We start from the raw sequence: 18,420 nt of genomic DNA, 5'->3' as shown, positions 1-18,420 counted from the left end.
TGTTTGTGGAATGGTAGCTATATTAATCACTATGACAGGAAGACCGTATGAGAAAGAATGCTTACCACAATTGTGCCCTCCTTGCCGTGATGTTTGTGGAATGGTAGCTATATTAATCACTATGACAGGAAGACCGTATGAGAAAGAATGCTTACCACAATTGTGCCCTCCTTGCCGTGATGTTTGTGGAATGGTAGCTATATTAATCACTATGACAGGAAGACCGTATGAGAAAGAATGCTTACCACAATTGTGCCCTCCTTGCCGTGATGTTTGTGGAATGGTAGCTATATTAATCACTATGACAGGAAGACATGAGAAAGAATGCTTACCACAATTGTGCCCTCCTTGCCGTGATGTTTGTGGAATGGTAGCTATATTAATCACTATGACAGGAAGACCGTATGAGAAAGAATGCTTACCACAATTGTGCCCTCCTTGCCGTGATGTTTGTGGAATGGTAGCTATATTAATCACTATGACAGGAAGACCGTATGAGAAAGAATGCTTACCACAATTGTGCCCTCCTTGCCGTGATGTTTGTGGAATGGTAGCTATATTAATCACTATGACAGGAAGACCGTATGAGAAAGAATGCTTACCACAATTGTGCCCTCCTTGCCGTGATGTTTGTGGAATGGTAGCTATATTAATCACTATGACAGGAAGACCGTATGAGAAAGAATGCTTACCACAATTGTGCCCTCCTTGCCGTGATGTTTGTGGAATGGTAGCTATATTAATCACTATGACAGGAAGACCGTATGAGAAAGAATGCTTACCACAATTGTGCCCTCCTTGCCGTGATGTTTGTGGAATGGTAGCTATATTAATCACTATGACAGGAAGACCGTATGAGAAAGAATGCTTACCACAATTGTGCCCTCCTTGCCGTGATGTTTGTGGAATGGTAGCTATATTAATCACTATGACAGGAAGACGTTATGAGAAAGAATGCTTACCACAATTGTGCCCTCCTTGCCGTGATGTTTGTGGAATGGTAGCTATATTAATCACTATGACAGGAAGACCGTATGAGAAAGAATGCTTACCACAATTGTGCCCTCCTTGCCGTGATGTTTGTGGAATGGTAGCTATATTAATCACTATGACAGGAAGACGTATGAGAAAGAATGCTTACCACAATTGTGCCCTCCTTGCCGTGATGTTTGTGGAATGGTAGCTATATTAATCACTATGACAGGAAGACGTTATGAGAAAGAATGCTTACCACAATTGTGCCCTCCTTGCCGTGATGTTTGTGGAATGGTAGCTATATTAATCACTATGACAGGAAGACCGTATGAGAAAGAATGCTTACCACAATTGTGCCCTCCTTGCCGTGATGTTTGTGGAATGGTAGCTATATTAATCACTATGACAGGAAGACCGTATGAGAAAGAATGCTTACCACAATTGTGCCCTCCTTGCCGTGATGTTTGTGGAATGGTAGCTATATTAATCACTATGACAGGAAGACGTATGAGAAAGAATGCTTACCACAATTGTGCCCTCCTTGCCGTGATGTTTGTGGAATGGTAGCTATATTAATCACTATGACAGGAAGACATTATGAGAAAGAATGCTTACCACAATTGTGCCCTCCTTGCCGTGATGTTTGTGGAATGGTAGCTATATTAATCACTATGACAGGAAGACCGTATGAGAAAGAATGCTTACCACAATTGTGCCCTCCTTGCCGTGATGTTTGTGGAATGGTAGCTATATTAATCACTATGACAGGAAGACCGTATGAGAAAGAATGCTTACCACAATTGTGCCCTCCTTGCCGTGATGTTTGTGGAATGGTAGCTATATTAATCACTATGACAGGAAGACCGTATGAGAAAGAATGCTTACCACAATTGTGCCCTCCTTGCCGTGATGTTTGTGGAATGGTAGCTATATTAATCACTATGACAGGAAGACGTTATGAGAAAGAATGCTTACCACAATTGTGCCCTCCTTGCCGTGATGTTTGTGGAATGGTAGCTATATTAATCACTATGACAGGAAGACGTTATGAGAAAGAATGCTTACCACAATTGTGCCCTCCTTGCCGTGATGTTTGTGGAATGGTAGCTATATTAATCACTATGACAGGAAGACGTTATGAGAAAGAATGCTTACCACAATTGTGCCCTCCTTGCCGTGATGTTTGTGGAATGGTAGCTATATTAATCACTATGACAGGAAGACCGTATGAGAAAGAATGCTTACCACAATTGTGCCCTCCTTGCCGTGATGTTTGTGGAATGGTAGCTATATTAATCACTATGACAGGAAGACCGTATGAGAAAGAATGCTTACCACAATTGTGCCCTCCTTGCCGTGATGTTTGTGGAATGGTAGCTATATTAATCACTATGACAGGAAGACGTTATGAGAAAGAATGCTTACTACAATTGTGCCTTCCTTGCCGTGATGTTTGTGGAATGGTAGCTATATTAATCACTATGACAGGAAGACCGTATGAGAAAGAATGCTTACCACAATTGTGCCCTCCTTGCCGTGATGTTTGTGGAATGGTAGCTATATTAATCACTATGACAGGAAGACCGTATGAGAAAGAATGCTTACCACAATTGTGCCCTCCTTGCCGTGATGTTTGTGGAATGGTAGCTCTATTAATCACTATGACAGGAAGACGTTATGAGAAAGAATGCTTACCACAATTGTGCCCTCCTTGCCGTGATGTTTGTGGAATGGTAGCTATATTAATCACTATGACAGGAAGACCGTATGAGAAAGAATGCTTACCACAATTGTGCCCTCCTTGCCGTGAAGTTTGTGGAATGGTAGCTATATTAATCACTATGACAGGAAGACGTTATGAGAAAGAATGCTTACCACAATTGTGACCTCCTTGCCGTGATGTTTGTGGAATGGTAGCTATATTAATCACTATGACAGGAAGACGTTATGAGAAAGAATGCTTACCACAATTGTGCCCTCCTTGCTGTGATGTTTGTGGAATGGTAGCTATATTAATCACTATGACAGGAAGACGTTATGAGAAAGAATGCTTACCACAATTGTGCCTTCCTTGCCGTGATGTTTGTGGAATGGTAGCTATATTAATCACTATGACAGGAAGACCGTATGAGAAAGAATGCTTACCACAATTGTGCCCTCCTTGCCGTGATGTTTGTGGAATGGTAGCTATATTAATCACTATGACAGGAAGACCGTATGAGAAAGAATGCTTACCACAATTGTGCCCTCCTTGCCGTGATGTTTGTGGAATGGTAGCTATATTAATCACTATGACAGGAAGACGTTATGAGAAAGAATGCTTACCACAATTGTGCCCTCCTTGCCGTGATGTTTGTGGAATGGTAGCTATATTAATCACTATGACAGGAAGACCGTATGAGAAAGAATGCTTACCACAATTGTGCCCTCCTTGCCGTGATGTTTGTGGAATGGTAGCTATATTAATCACTATGACAGGAAGACGTTATGAGAAAGAATGCTTACCACAATTGTGCCCTCCTTGCCGTGATGTTTGTGGAATGGTAGCTATATTAATCACTATGACAGGAAGACCGTATGAGAAAGAATGCTTACCACAATTGTGCCCTCCTTGCCGTGATGTTTGTGGAATGGTAGCTATATTAATCACTATGACAGGAAGACGTTATGAGAAAGAATGCTTACCACAATTGTGCCCTCCTTGCCGTGATGTTTGTGGAATGGTAGCTATATTAATCACTATGACAGGAAGACCGTATGAGAAAGAATGCTTACCACAATTGTGCCCTCCTTGCCGTGATGTTTGTGGAATGGTAGCTATATTAATCACTATGACAGGAAGACCGTATGAGAAAGAATGCTTACCACAATTGTGCCCTCCTTGCCGTGATGTTTGTGGAATGGTAGCTATATTAATCACTATGACAGGAAGACGTTATGAGAAAGAATGCTTACCACAATTGTGCCCTCCTTGCCGTGATGTTTGTGGAATGGTAGCTATATTAATCACTATGACAGGAAGACGTTATGAGAAAGAATGCTTACCACAATTGTGCCCTCCTTGCCGTGATGTTTGTGGAATGGTAGCTATATTAATCACTATGACAGGAAGACCGTATTAGAAAGAATGCTTACCACAATTGTGCCCTCCTTGCCGTGATGTTTGTGGAACAACAACATGTCCTTGAATGGGAAATCACAAATAATGTCACTGTTTAGAACAAAGAAGGGATCATCATCTTGAGTTAAAAGTTCTTTTGCCAAGGCCAGAGGACCCGCTGAAAAAACCCCACAAAAAACAAGGCTTATTCAAACATCATATTCTCAATTTGTAAAGCATAATGGTTAAAATACTGTTTTATTGTAATAATATCTAGTGATCTAAAAAAACTAATATTAAAACAATAAATTCAAAGACATACTAAACTTACTCATATGTTTTTAATTATCATGTTATAATTAAATTCCCATTATATTCATTACAATATAATTAAATTTTCTTTGCATCTATACACTTTACGGCAATCTGATTGGTCCAGATCGAGGTACTTTTTTTCCCCCGTTCATATCTTGATGGACCCCCAAAAATGCTATAGCAGAGTAGACATATGGATCTATACGCATTGATTAAAACAAAACACATACACAAAAAAAGCCTGTTTGCTAATCATAAGACTCTGTAGTTGGCCAAAGAAATCATGTAGGAAACTTCACATCTGTAACTTACATGTACTTGTAAACGATGTTCAACAGCTGTTGGCGAAAATTAAACGGTTCCAACGACAGCATAAATGTTAGACACGTTCCCTTTTATAAAATATAAACTAAACACGAATAGGACAATTCCTTCCAATATAGGCCTAACTAAATGATCCGTAAAAATGCACAGCAGCTAGAGGAAATGATGTCATTAAAAAAAAAATCACCTGATTCAACTAATAGTGAATGAACGTTCGCATTCTTACGCGACATAAGTATCAATGAAGTTTACACAAACAATACTACAGGCATATTTAAAGCTAAACAAAATAAATTCAGTTATGTATTGTTAAAGTATGCATATAAATTTAATTATAAGATTTGACCGCAATTATTTTTTGATTCATGCTACGCGGGATCATACAGTGTGCAAATAGTTTTTTCGGTTCATACTTGCATGAACCAAAAAATAATTGTGGTCAATTCTTAAATAATGTCATCCCATTGGTCGATGAACAGAAAAAATTACGTCGTCAGGGAACATCATATCTCATGTCATTTTATATGGGCAAGTTATCTTATTGAGTGTTATTGTTTATGGACCAAAAATAATTCAAAATAAAGTATGAGATTTTAGTGTTAATATTAGCAAGTATGATTCAAATTTAATTTTAAGTATTGTCTGTTATGTTTTTTTAAGTTCATCTGGGTATGAACAAAAAAATCATCTGCAAACTTATGTGAGAACAGCTTTGCCGATTCACAGTTTACGGATGATTTTTTTTTGTTCATACCCGAATGAATGTAAAAGAAATAACAGACAATACTTAAATAAACAGTTACTTTAAAAGCAGTTGGTAAAATGTACAGTTTATAAATTTTGTATTTTAATTATCCGTGCTATAATGAATTAAAAAAAAAAAAAAGAGAAGAAAGAAGAAATACTGATACCTTTCTAATATTAAATTAAAAAATAAAACAATATTAATTTATATCAGTGTAACTTTGTAAGTATTGAATACATGTAAAACTAGTAGGAGATAACTGTATTTTAATTGCCTACCTTCAGTTTTCTCGTGATAATTATGGCAAAAACATAATATTACACACCTGTTCCTAGTGGTTCTGTCTCTAATGATATTGTGATTTTCACACCAAGCTGAAAAATTAGATACCCAGGTAAAAACAAACCACAAATAAATATAACACATAAATATAGTTTCACCATGTTAAGTACATTCAGGGATCATATTTTATATTTTACATATACATATATATTGCTTTGCAGCTTATGTTTATGTACAATACCACACATTATTTCTCACAGTTAGTATGACAAGATAAAATGTACACTATCAGGCTCTAGGATTTCAAACTTTATGGGAAACAGTGTATCGGTTCCATGCCTTGTTATAACCAGAACCCAGCAGAAATGGGTTTTTTTTTGTACTCATGTTACATTATAATGGGTAAATAGCCAACTTTTAATAAATCAATATGATCTAGTGGTATCATTAAACAAACAAAAAACTATTAATGGGTAAAAGACTTTCAGTGCTGGGATTTTACCGACACGCTATCAGAAACTATTGTTTCCATGAAATTCAGAGTTCTATGAAATAACAGTTGATGACATCATCATCATCATTTCCTGTCATACCTAGTGGCACTTAGGGCAGCAACGAAGTTCCTCCATGCCAGTAACAGTTGATGGGTGCTTGTAAATTCTGGGTGCTTGTAAATTCACAAGTGACAACCATTGTGTAAACTACTATAAATACAGTTCTAAATGAACAGCACTGTGTTAAAAGATTTTAATGAACGTACTTCATGCTCCACATTTTCTAGTTCCTTCTCCATCTGTTCGGCTCGGTAGCTCACAGCTAGGATAATGTGTTTAACTCCAGCCTGTACACAACAGAAAAGTATTTTATATTTAACATGCATTTACAGGCATTTGAATGAGCAATGTGTCTGGTAACCCATGTACAAGTTGCCACAAAATACAGATCGGGTGACCTATAGGTTAACACACATTAGTATTTCCACTATTACTATAAAATACCTTGACAGATACACTAGTACTTTGTTATTTATTCATATAACTGTGCCAATTGTACTGGTACTGTATGGGTATTTAAATAACACTCAACTGATTAAAATTTAGGTGTAGTTTTAGTCCAATAAGATTTTGTCGAGAATGAAGTAGAGCTGGGCGGTATTTAAATTTCAGGTTCGGTATCGGTATCTTTGGTGTGATTTACCTCGGTATCGGTACGGTATACAGTACTGACACAATACTGATGCCAATATTGAGCAGTATTATTGGTATACTCGGCTTTAAATGCAGGCCCAAGTCAAGGCTCAACTGCTTTTCTGTCGATTCTGAGGAAGAACAATGTCCATTCGCTCTTCTTTTCAACCATTTTGCATTCATCAGATATATTGTTAGTGCTTTAGTAAATGATGGGAATTTTTTTTTCAAAACCTAAATTATGGTATTTTGAGATTTGTTCGGTACAGTAAATCGGTATTGACATGATACTAATACAGTACATACAGTATACAGCCCAGCTCTAGAACAAAGCACCGTTCTTGACTTTCATGATATGTGGTAACCTCCTGGAAACCTGAACAACCATTCTCAACTTATTTTGATCCCTGGTTTGTAATAAACTTTTGATACAAGCCTGCATTTAACAGACAACAATGTTAGCTAGTGTGCATAAAATACTGTCCTCTCCATTTGGAAATATCAGTTCCACACATCTAACAATAAAAAAGAAAAGTAATGATACAGGAGACCTCATTGAAAAAATATTTCAAAACAACCTATAACCAGAATAAACTAACTAATTATTATTGATCACCTATGTACATAAGTTGACAATCTACATTTTATAACTGATAATATACGTTTTGCTGGTGTCGTCTTGTCAAACCACTCATCCTGAATCACCCAAGTCCTATCCAGCCTTCTTACAAAATTGTAATGACTATGTAAATGGAAAACAATACTTTGGAATGATAAATTTACAGATTAATATACTTCAATCTACTCATGAATAGGTACCAATCTGGTTGGTTTTTATTCTAACCTAGTGTCTTCCCATGACATTTGTCAAAGCATGGTAGACAAAATCACTCGTGGAGCATTTTTACAACACTTTTTGTTCATTAAAGACAAAAAATTAATTGAAAAAAAAAGAAAACTGTATACGTTTGTCTTGTTACATGTGTGTCTGGGGGAAAAAAAAACCAAAAACACATAATAAATTCAATTGCCAAATGTTCTATTCCCAGTGTTGGTGAGACGTATAAAGGAAGAATATTGTAAGGTGATGATTTGGGGCTCTCCAACCCTGACATGACCTATTTTCTGGGGATAATAAAGAATTTGAAAAAAATATATGAAAAAACAAAGTAATTAATGTGCTTGCTTTAATAAATGAATGGAAAAATATATAACAGGGAAATTTGTCAATGCAAGAATTAATTATGGCACTGATTAAGGCAAGATAGTGGTATACTATTGAGGCATAGTGTCACAGCATATGTTAAAACAAGCTATGGAAAACACTAATACCAAAACTTGTAAACACAGAAATTTAAAAAGTTGTCAATGTTTCACCTCAACGAGCGCTTCCACTTGATGTAGCAGTATGGGTTTGTTCCCAAAGTCCACCAGTGGTTTCGGTGTGCTCAGGGTCAGTGGTCGCAACCTCGTACCATAGCCACCAACCAGAATTAAAGCTTTCATTTTGTAGTTTCTGAAAAGAAATCTGTAGTGTTAACAATGAATCATGTTCAGTGCATGTACAAAGATAAATTACATTAACAGCTTTCAAAATGTATGTTACAAATAATTAAATATTTTGAGTAGGATTTTAAGATATTTAGTGCCATCTACATTTGTACCTTTTGTGTGAATTTACAATTCTGACATCGTATTGGGATATTTATACTTTGTATACTAAAAGGCAAAAGTTATTGTGACACACAAAAGACAAAGATAATTGATGATAAGTTTTTATTGCCGTGTATGAAACGTTATAACATAGAATGAGAAGTGTCTGAAGGTATGGAAACAAGCAATAGTCCATGAAAAGGGTGCACCTGCCATATGCAAATAAGCCACATCACTAGAGGGGGTCCAGACTGAAGTTCACACAGTCAGTAGCGAGTGTGTCCACCTTGAGCATTGACACAGGCCTGGCACCGTCGTCTCATTGAGGCCACTCATACAGGGACGGTCCCTGACCTGGTTGTTTTGTTGATATCATTGCCGTAAGTGCCATATGGTGTTTCTGTGGACATTAAATTGATGTGTGACGTCCCAGATTCAAGCATCCCTATGACTCGCCATCTGTTATTTTCACTGAGGCGTGATGACATGATGAAATTGCATCAAACAGTTCACTAACAGTGTTTTTCTGACTTCTGGACTTCTGAAGGCTGCACAGAGTGGCAATGTTTTGCAACTGAATGTCTGGCCTTTTATGGTGAACACTGGACAGGATTTCTCCCGAATATTTCATGTTTCTTGCACAAAGCATGCAATCACTGCAACAACTGCTTGGTTGCATTTCTTTTGGCTGTTTCATGCGTATTTTCTCTGGTTTACAAATTCATTCACAAATTTATTACTCCAAACAATCCATGTCATAATAACTTTTGCCTTTCAGTATAGAATGAAGAATTAGGTTTTTTCTGTAATTAATTTATTATGAATTCTAAAAGTACTCCAATAATACTAACTTTTACCCCATCTTTTGTGAATGTTTTCTTGTTAAATATTGAGACTTAAATTAAATTCATAATATTGGATGTTGTCTGATCACCATAATCCTGCAGCAGACTTTGCTTTTTACAGTGTGCGGGTGCAACCGCACTCGTACAGCGCATATAATTTTAATCTGACAAGTGTGAAAAACAGTGCACATAAAATACATGTGTATATATATTTCCAATGTTTACAAAAATCAACACTTTTCATAGCTGATAGGAAGGTCCTTTTATTAAAACAATAAAAATTAAAAACATGGAAGTGGCTTCCATGCTGTCGTTAAACTGGTATTTCTCTTTGTTGAACAAATCGATAAATACTGGTCTAATAGACAATTCTGTAGACGTACCAGTCAAAATCCAATCACAGCTACACTGCCTATTTTATTTATTCTGGAGAGTAATTAGCATATTGAGGTGTGCGATTTTTCACTCGCCTGTAATTTTCAAAAACCAAGGACTGCTGCAGTATAAACATGATCCAAGGAATATACATGAACAGCATAAAATGTCCCTTTTCAACGATCTAATTCAATTATGTACACATAATATTAATAATGAGACAATGTAGTAATGTTATTTGAATCATATTTATAGTTCACAAAAACAGTAAAGTGTGAGGTAGTCACTTTTCAGATGAAAGATCACTTTTCACACCCTTGTTTTGGCTTCATACACAATAAATATAGCATATCTCTCCGTAATTTTACTTGAAATCCATATTTCGTAAATGGCACAATTTTTTTATTACAAGATTTTCTTCAAACACATTCAGGTGCATTAGTAATGTTACAAAAAAAAATCTGAATAGAAATTTTGCATTGGAATTTTTCCAGCATTCTGGAAAGGAAAACAACATGTACCCGGTTTATTGTTATTGTGAGGAGATGTAGTGATGTTATTGGAATACCGACATTATCCTAGTGTTGGGAATTGGTTGCCATTTTATCATCGGTTGTAATCGGTTAGTACTAATCAATCGACATTCAATTATATAATCGGTTAGAATGTATAGGAACTTGGAGAGGATCGGACAAATTCGGAACTATACACCTATTTAAAAAAATATATACATGTATATATGTCATCATCATGATCATCATCTAAAATGTCTAAAGTACTAGTATTAGTAGTAATCATCTGTGGATAATTTATCCGTTTTTTTATTGTATTTGGCTCGACATGTTTTGATTTAGTTCGCTGCCACCATATATGGTTGTGCACTGTTCTATAATGAAGCCAGTTTTTGTTTCGTACTTAAATAGGCCTAATAATTTATATTTTCTTGGTCCCAATTGTGAATGAATGATAAGAATTTTTGAATGTAACAAATATTTTGATTTTTTTTAATAATAAAAAAATCTCAGTATTTGTTTTATTCTTTATGGCAAATGCGAAAATAAATAAATGTCAATGAACACAGATTTACCAGTACATAGTGGAATAGCCCCAAAAGGTAGGAAATCAAGAAACATACATAATAATAGCCCACAAATGCTGGATTTGATGAATACAAATTCTGGCAACGAGCAAGAAAATATTTACTTCAGGACAATTGATTATGAATTTCAAAATCGATCATCACATCGCTAGAGCCCCAACCAATCAATGTTAGATTATAATCGATGATCGGAACACCACATTATCCAAATTCAAAATTAGCTGTATTATTACAATGCTTCACTACATTAAAATTAAAACTGGTCTACTAACCTTGACCCCTGTCAAAATTATATAACGAGCAGACAACACTGTTTACAGGTCAGTTTGTTTTTATTTTTCATAATTCTGGACAACATATATTACATTTAAATTTTAAATGATGAAAATAATTTTAAAATACCTTTTGTTAAATATATCATATTTTAAAAATACTGTTAGATGTGTTATATTCACTGTGTACAAAGGCAAAACACGGGTCCGAAACGGGACTGTCATCAACCATAGTAATTCTGCTTATTTCTATCACTGATCTCTCCACCTCCACATTAATACAACATATTTAATTTAGCAAACTTGCACTCACTTGTAGGTTTCACCAAGTTAATATTATTTATTGTTTATAATGCAAAACAAGGGTGCAATTGCCTCCCAAAATTCGGGCAAAACAGTGGGGAAAATTCTGGCAGTTTTTATCTGGGTAAAATTTCGGGCAAATCAACCCCTCCAGTCCCCCTAAATCAAGGTATCAGGTCGTTTTGCCCTTATTCCCGATCGCCCCATGTCGTTTCGCCCCCATACCGGGTATTTTCGCCCTCTATACAGGGTCATTTCGCCCTCATGTTTATGTTTGTGAATAATGAATAAATTTGTTTACGTGACTCTAGTTGCAAATCAGATATAGATTATCAATTTGAATACGGTTATAGAATATGTCCGCCACCTAAATACAACCATTTACTATACATTAAATAACGAATATGTAATTTTCGATAATTTTAACTACTCTGACAATTACTAAAATAAAGCCAATATTAATTTCTATTTTATTTTATTTTAGGAACTTTGCGTTATTTTGTGTTTTATTTCAGGAACGGTTAGGGTTTAGTTTGTTTTAGGAACATAGGGTCGAGTGATTTTCTGTTTTACTTTATTTTAATTTAGGAACTTTGTCAGTCGATTGTTACAGAGGAGTGTTGATAGCCTACACGGCTACAGAGTGATTAGGGTTAGCAAGGGGGGCTGGCCCCCCCAATAAGTCTTGATGTCCATATTTTTTTTTTTTTTTTTTTTTCTAAATAAATAATTTTCTTTTCTTTTTTTTCCCCCCGCAAAAACCCATGCGCCACTTTTTTTAAGAATCCCCACCAAAAAATCCTTTTTACAGAAGGATTAGTGGCAGACAGATTCTATAACCGCTCCTCAATTTGTAACCCTTTATCAACCATAAACACCATTTATATGTATATGTTATTATGTGCAATAGTTTAAAGAACCCCTCCCCTTACACCATCCCAGTTCCTATGGGCCTGATGTATTTTATATTAATAAGTATAAAGACTAGCCTACACAATGATATTGTCGATAGGACATATTAGTTATAAAGTGCTTTGGTGTGTGTGTGGGGGGGGGGGGGGGGGGGAACCGCTTTTTTGCAAATTTGCGAAATTGGCCTCTGTAATATCCATTGACGTGTCATGTTTACATCTATGCTGATGAAATATTAAAAGGTCCATTTGCTTCAGTTTACATTTAAAAAATGCTTGTTGTATGCTATATATGAAGTATGTCGATCTCGCCCCACGTCGATCTCGCCCTGGCGAGTTTGCCAGGACTTATTTTCATCGTTAGGCGAAGTTATCATACATATTAGACTTGCTAGAAGACATATATTACAACATATATTATAGTATATATCAACTGTCATTATCAATATGTTTTGGTGCCAAAACTACAGGGTTATACCACTTATACTACTAGTTTTGTGTTGGGACACGCTGTGGCGAGATCGCCATATTTACTTCTGTGTTGCATGTCTGTTTAGCGAAGTCGCCAGTACATTATAACTCAACAATATTCAAGTTACAAGCTGTTTTATGGCATTGTTGTTGTCCTTGTTATTAAAATAATGCGTATTTTGTTATTAAAATGTTTTAAAATAATGGAGGACGAAACGACTCATTCTAAGGGCGAAATGACTCGGGGCGAACGGGAATAAGGGCGAAACGACTCGGGGGCGAATAGGAATAAGGGCGGAACGACCCGGATTCCTAAATCAAAGAGTCCCCATACGCCCATGGCTCTAGGTTAACTTTTGTATTAGAGTTGTTTTGTCTCTTCTCAAAGATGCTTGGAAATTATAAATGTTAACTACAGGTAACCTTAGAAACTTACATCTTCTAGCAGAACAAACATAAACAAACCAACCATGCCACGACACGACTCGTCTGACAAACCGGAAGTACACACCACACCTTCGAATACCTATCAAAACTGTTCTGTGATCCGTAATGTTTTCATACCATACCGGTCTTAAATATGTAAGAGAAGATAAAGTTTTATTTTAACAAATAGACACGGGTTTAAATTAAGAAGTTGTAAAACATTATACTAAAAAAAAGGAAAGTGTAAGCTAAACAACCTTTATCATATGTAAAACATATTTTGAACAGTCTCATTAAAAGATGACATTAACTGAGAGGAGGGGGATAGTAATTAATTCGATTTTCAACTGAGGAGGGGCAACGCATACACATACACGTATTTATTTATTTATTTATTAGTCACCTTATAGTTGAGGAAAGTGGAGTGCTTATGAATATATAACTGTCTGTGTAGGCCGGGTTATTTTAATGGCGTTTATGTCTTCTTCGTGTGTAATATTTATTTTTATTAAACACCCGTTGGTGAAAACACCATGAGTTATTATTTTTTTTTTATTATTATTATTATTATTATTATTATATATATATATATATATATATATATATATATATATATATATATATATAAATTGGATAGCACATGGTTGTTTACACATGTACGTGTGTTAACCATTTCAAGACATACGACTGGCTGCTCCTAGGTGATGACCAGGTCACCACTGCCATATATCCAATGAAAAACTACACGATGGAAATCGATTACACTGTGACGTATAGTTAACCTGACAATCATGGGTCTGTGACGTGTAAGTTAGCTACAAGTGCAACGGCTGTAAATAACTTTTAGTCGATTTTTTTTTTAATTTGCTTAAAACCTGGTTTTGAGGATATGTAAGAAATGGAATAATACATTCGTGTTCGTATAGATACCATTTATTTCGCAACTCATTGTCTAAAAACGTATGAAACTCGCTTTCGACATTTTAAAACAACTCGTTGTGAGATAAATGGTGTGTGACGGCCACTCATGTATATTCTTTATTTAGCTGTATATTCTTGGGGAATCTACTGTGAGCACATTACAATTTGTATTTTATCGAGTTATTTAGTTAAACACTTATTCATGCGTGATGTCGATTAATGTGTAGGTTTATTTTATTGTTTGTTTGGATGTTGTTTGTTTGGGGCTTTTGTTTTTGTTTGTTTGGGGTTTTTTGTTGTTGTTTTTGTGGGGTGTTTGTTTTGTTGTTTGTTTTTTGTTGTTGGTGTTTTTTTGTGGGGGTTTTTTGTTGGGGGGGGGTGGTTTTGTTTGCTTTGGGGGTAATCACAATTAAATGTAGGCTAATAATAGAGAAATGTGAAATTTTCAACTACGATCATGCATGTTTAATTCTAGTACTGGCGCACCGGTTCTCATTTTACAAACAAAGCACGTGGATTCTCTCTTGTGCAGAGATACGATATTAAATGTGATAATGGCAGATTCGTAATCGTCATGAATATTATGGCTTATATAAGGTACTTTAAGTGTTTATATTGTCTAGCTTTATTGCTGGTGAGAAGATTAAGTTAACAAATATTATAGTCAACATTCTAAAAACAAATATCTTCGTTTTGCGTGCTTAGTTCTTTAACAAATATCGGTAAAGGTGACGTGAATCGCTACAATGTCAGTCAGAACGACAAAATAGTTATCATATCAACATTGTATATCTGCGCAAGCTAGAGACAAAGGGAAGCGTCGACAAGATCATGAACAGCCTGTACATGAATCACTGCCATGGCATTGTTTGGTTTATAGGAGGACTACCATCCCAAGAACGATATATTAGTTACTAAGTACATCTTTTCTATTAATGTTAGTCTGTATGAGGATTGCTAAGACTGGTTTGACAAATCTAAACCTACACAATTAAGGCAGACTTCAATGGATATTTAAACAGTCGTAATGACATGCACTAGCGAATGGACAATGATGATAGCTGGGAAGAGTTCAGCCAGACCAAATAGAAAACGTTTAAACGTCCGCTAGACAGGTGAGTGCCCTTCACGATAAACCAAAATGGTTACGTCGGGAACCAACCAAATAGTTCGCAAACGTTAGCGAAACGTTTGCTGGCTAAACTTGGGGAAGGTGTTCCCGAAAGCTGAAAATACCTTGCCCCACCGGTGGCACCCGTCATGAACACAGCCGGAAGACTTTGAAACAAATGCCCCTGCGTGTGCTGTAACCTCACCGTGGTGCAGAGGTATAACATTCTCTTTGAGAATGGCCAATACAGCACAGATCCCCTTGTTTTCTTCGAGATACAATTGAAATTTTGAGTAAAAGTCAGTATCTATCTGTGATATTTGTATTTTTGCACAGTTCTTTACACTGTGTTTTTATTTAACTGTTGAATTTTTGTATTGATGTTGATCATCGCTTTAGATTTGCGTTTATCATAGTTTGACACCCAATAGCCGATGTATTTTTCGTGCTGGGGTGTCGTTAAACATTCATTCATTCATTCATCTTGAAACAAATGCAGTACGTGCGATATATAATAGGCAGTACACGGGATACAGTACACAACACAATAGTCACAACAGACACAGAGAAGCTATAGACTAGACATAAGGGGAAAGGTGTCGAGAAAGAAGGTGATACCGAGAAAATTATTGGGGAGGGTACGTAACTTTTAGTATGACTCATTTCGTCTTGTAACGCATCCATGGTGATAGCAGTTCGTACGTGTACGCGTCACTTTACATATCAGTACATGTACATGTACCCTTGGTTAATAATAACTAATGGTTCGACAATATATATTATATTGCTCTTAATCAGTGAATTAGAAGCAGTATAAAAGTCAGTTTATCCACGGTACAGGCGTTGGGTGTAGATGTTTTAATAATATGTCAATCTTATACATAGTAAATGTCAAACGTGGATTAACTCTGTACTACAGTGGGTGTGGTGACTAAAACACACAGCTATACTTTACGACAAAACAAACGGCACCTAGCGATTGGGTTTGCTGTTAAATTTGTGACGTTAAAGTTGAAGTTTGTTTTGTTTAACGACACCACTAGAGCACATTGATTAACCATCGGCTATTGGATGTCAAACAGTTGACAATTCTGACTAAGTCATCAAAGGAAACCATTTACATTTTTCTTTTAACAGCAAGGACTCTTTTATATGCACTTCCCAAAGACAGGATAGCACATACCACGGACTTGTTGTGCACTGGTTGGAACGAGAAACCCTTAATCGGTTAATGGATCCATAGAGGAGGTTCGATCCTGCGACGCAAGCACCCCAGGCGAGCGCTCGTACTTATGAATAATCGTAAATTGTTTCGTGCCCCGAGTCGCAGGATCAATCGCGCTCGTCATACATTCCTTTCCTTTCTTAGTAAATCTATGTTTGTGTGGAGGGGGGGGGGGGGGGGGGGGGGGGAGCTGTGTCCTACCATTTGAGGACTAAAACATTTACTACATATATATATATATATATATATATGTATATATAAACCGATTGGAAAGTGTACAGTAGGGGTCCTGTTATATCGTGTACCCCACCATTTCACATGTGCCTACGGGCATGCGTGCCCGTATTATAGGTACAATTTCGAGGGTTTTTTTTAAAAATATTTAATCATTTAGATTAGATTATCAACAATCTATACAATATAATGCAACTGGTGATCTGTTAGAATTAAAAGAATTCCGCGAAAGTAAATGTATCTCCTCATCTCAATGCATGTAAAAATGGAAAAAAATAAAATAAAATAATAATAATTATTATTATTATTATTATTATTATTATTATACTTTCAATAAAAAACAACCCCAAAATCATTTTAATTTAATAAATTTGATATTTTTAAACAAACATTGAGATGAACATTCACAGATGCAGCTATGAATCAATTTTTATTAAACTATGACAATAACCTTGAGCTAAACGCTATCAAAGCTGTGTAGGATGCTGCATACAAAAGATCCCTTGCTACCAATGGAAACTGACGGCGGAAGTGGGGGGGGGGGGGGCTGACTGACATCGAGGGTGCAAAGCAAAGTTTCTAGGAGGTTCGGTGGTATGCTTCCCCGTAAAAGTTTGAAAACTAGATGTCCTGAAATGCAATTTCTTGCATTCTACAAGTAAAATTCATCTCTGCCTTAAAATGTACTTCCAATAATATTTTTATTCAGAATTATTGGGAGGGGGATAGAGCCCCCAGCCCTCCTCCCCCATCCGCTCCGCCATGCCTGTACAAGCGCCACGTGTTTAGGAGTGTCTCTTCACCAAGTTTGTTTTTCCAAATAGAGAATCTGTAGGCTTGGTCGCACAATCGTTGTTAACATTCACAAATTTATATAAAGAAATCTGAGTGACTTTTAAAACAGATTAAAATAGCACATTACTTCCGAAAAGTGAAATAAATTACCTAAAAATTGACATGCTGACGTATTGCAGGTATTAAGCTCTGCCGCCTGTGTTTACCAAGAAGAAAGGATGTGAGATAACGGGGTGAATATAAGCCTGTATTTAACAGTGATCGGCCCTTTGAGCAAATGAAACGTCTTGCAGACAGACCCGCCACCATGTGGAGTATTTTTTGTGTTTTGTTTTTAACCCCGGTAACTCTTTCTTTGACGGACAGACGACTGCCGTACGGAACCTGCGTGTGCGTTACGGAGGCGTTCGTAGACGCATTCAAAACCCGTGAGTTTCATGTTCATTACTCTGATTTTGTTTTTCCGATTAAAAGCATATATTTTACTGCATTTAATGTTTATATACAACTTATGAGGCCTTCTCCTAATTAGAAACATTAAATTTTACAATAATGTAGCAGATTTAGCAAATGATGTGGTCCCCGTGGATCGACTCATGGCGTTTACTTTAATTATTGTTTGGTAAAGTTGCTGGTGCGGGTTACTTGGTTCCATCACCCTGGCTACGCCAGAGTGTAACAATGCTGCTATTCGGTATTGTGGCGGTAATGTGTTTCCTGGCATACTCTTAAACAAAGAGCAGAATTAACTCTTAATAACCGTACGTATTCAATGTTTCAGCTAGCTGGACCAGCGAAAGAATCACGTACCTCGCTAGAAACGAGTGTCTGAAAACTACGGGTCAGGTTAT

At 36.4% G+C, this 18,420-nt stretch overlaps 2 protein-coding genes across 2 annotated transcripts in view; one reads left to right on the top strand and one right to left on the bottom strand.

Moving 5' to 3' along the window:
* Nucleotides 1-13,397, bottom strand: part of LOC121369368 (mannose-1-phosphate guanyltransferase beta-like) — a 33,409-nt gene extending 20,012 nt beyond the window's left edge. The window contains exons 1-5 of the mRNA XM_041494413.1: nt 13,294-13,397; nt 8,306-8,444; nt 6,502-6,582; nt 5,785-5,833; nt 4,111-4,253 (exon numbers count right to left, since the gene is read on the bottom strand). Coding sequence (XP_041350347.1) covers nt 4,111-4,253; nt 5,785-5,833; nt 6,502-6,582; nt 8,306-8,434 — 402 coding nt within the window. The 5' untranslated portion in view covers nt 8,435-8,444; nt 13,294-13,397. The remainder of the gene's footprint in view (nt 1-4,110; nt 4,254-5,784; nt 5,834-6,501; nt 6,583-8,305; nt 8,445-13,293) is intronic.
* A 3,934-nt stretch (nt 13,398-17,331) lies between these two features.
* The window catches only part of LOC121368946, a 2,464-nt gene continuing 1,375 nt past the window's right edge, over nt 17,332-18,420 (top strand). Inside the window, exons 1-2 of the mRNA XM_041493710.1 lie at nt 17,332-17,997; nt 18,351-18,420. The exon at nt 18,351-18,420 is cut by the window's right edge and continues 46 nt beyond it. Of these exons, the coding sequence (XP_041349644.1) occupies nt 17,847-17,997; nt 18,351-18,420 (221 nt within the window). The 5' untranslated portion in view covers nt 17,332-17,846. The remainder of the gene's footprint in view (nt 17,998-18,350) is intronic.

Source organism: Gigantopelta aegis, chromosome 3 (genome assembly GCF_016097555.1).
Source record: "Gigantopelta aegis isolate Gae_Host chromosome 3, Gae_host_genome, whole genome shotgun sequence".
NCBI lineage: Eukaryota > Metazoa > Mollusca > Gastropoda > Neomphalida > Peltospiridae > Gigantopelta > Gigantopelta aegis.
This window is presented reverse-complemented; position numbering and strand designations above follow the sequence as displayed.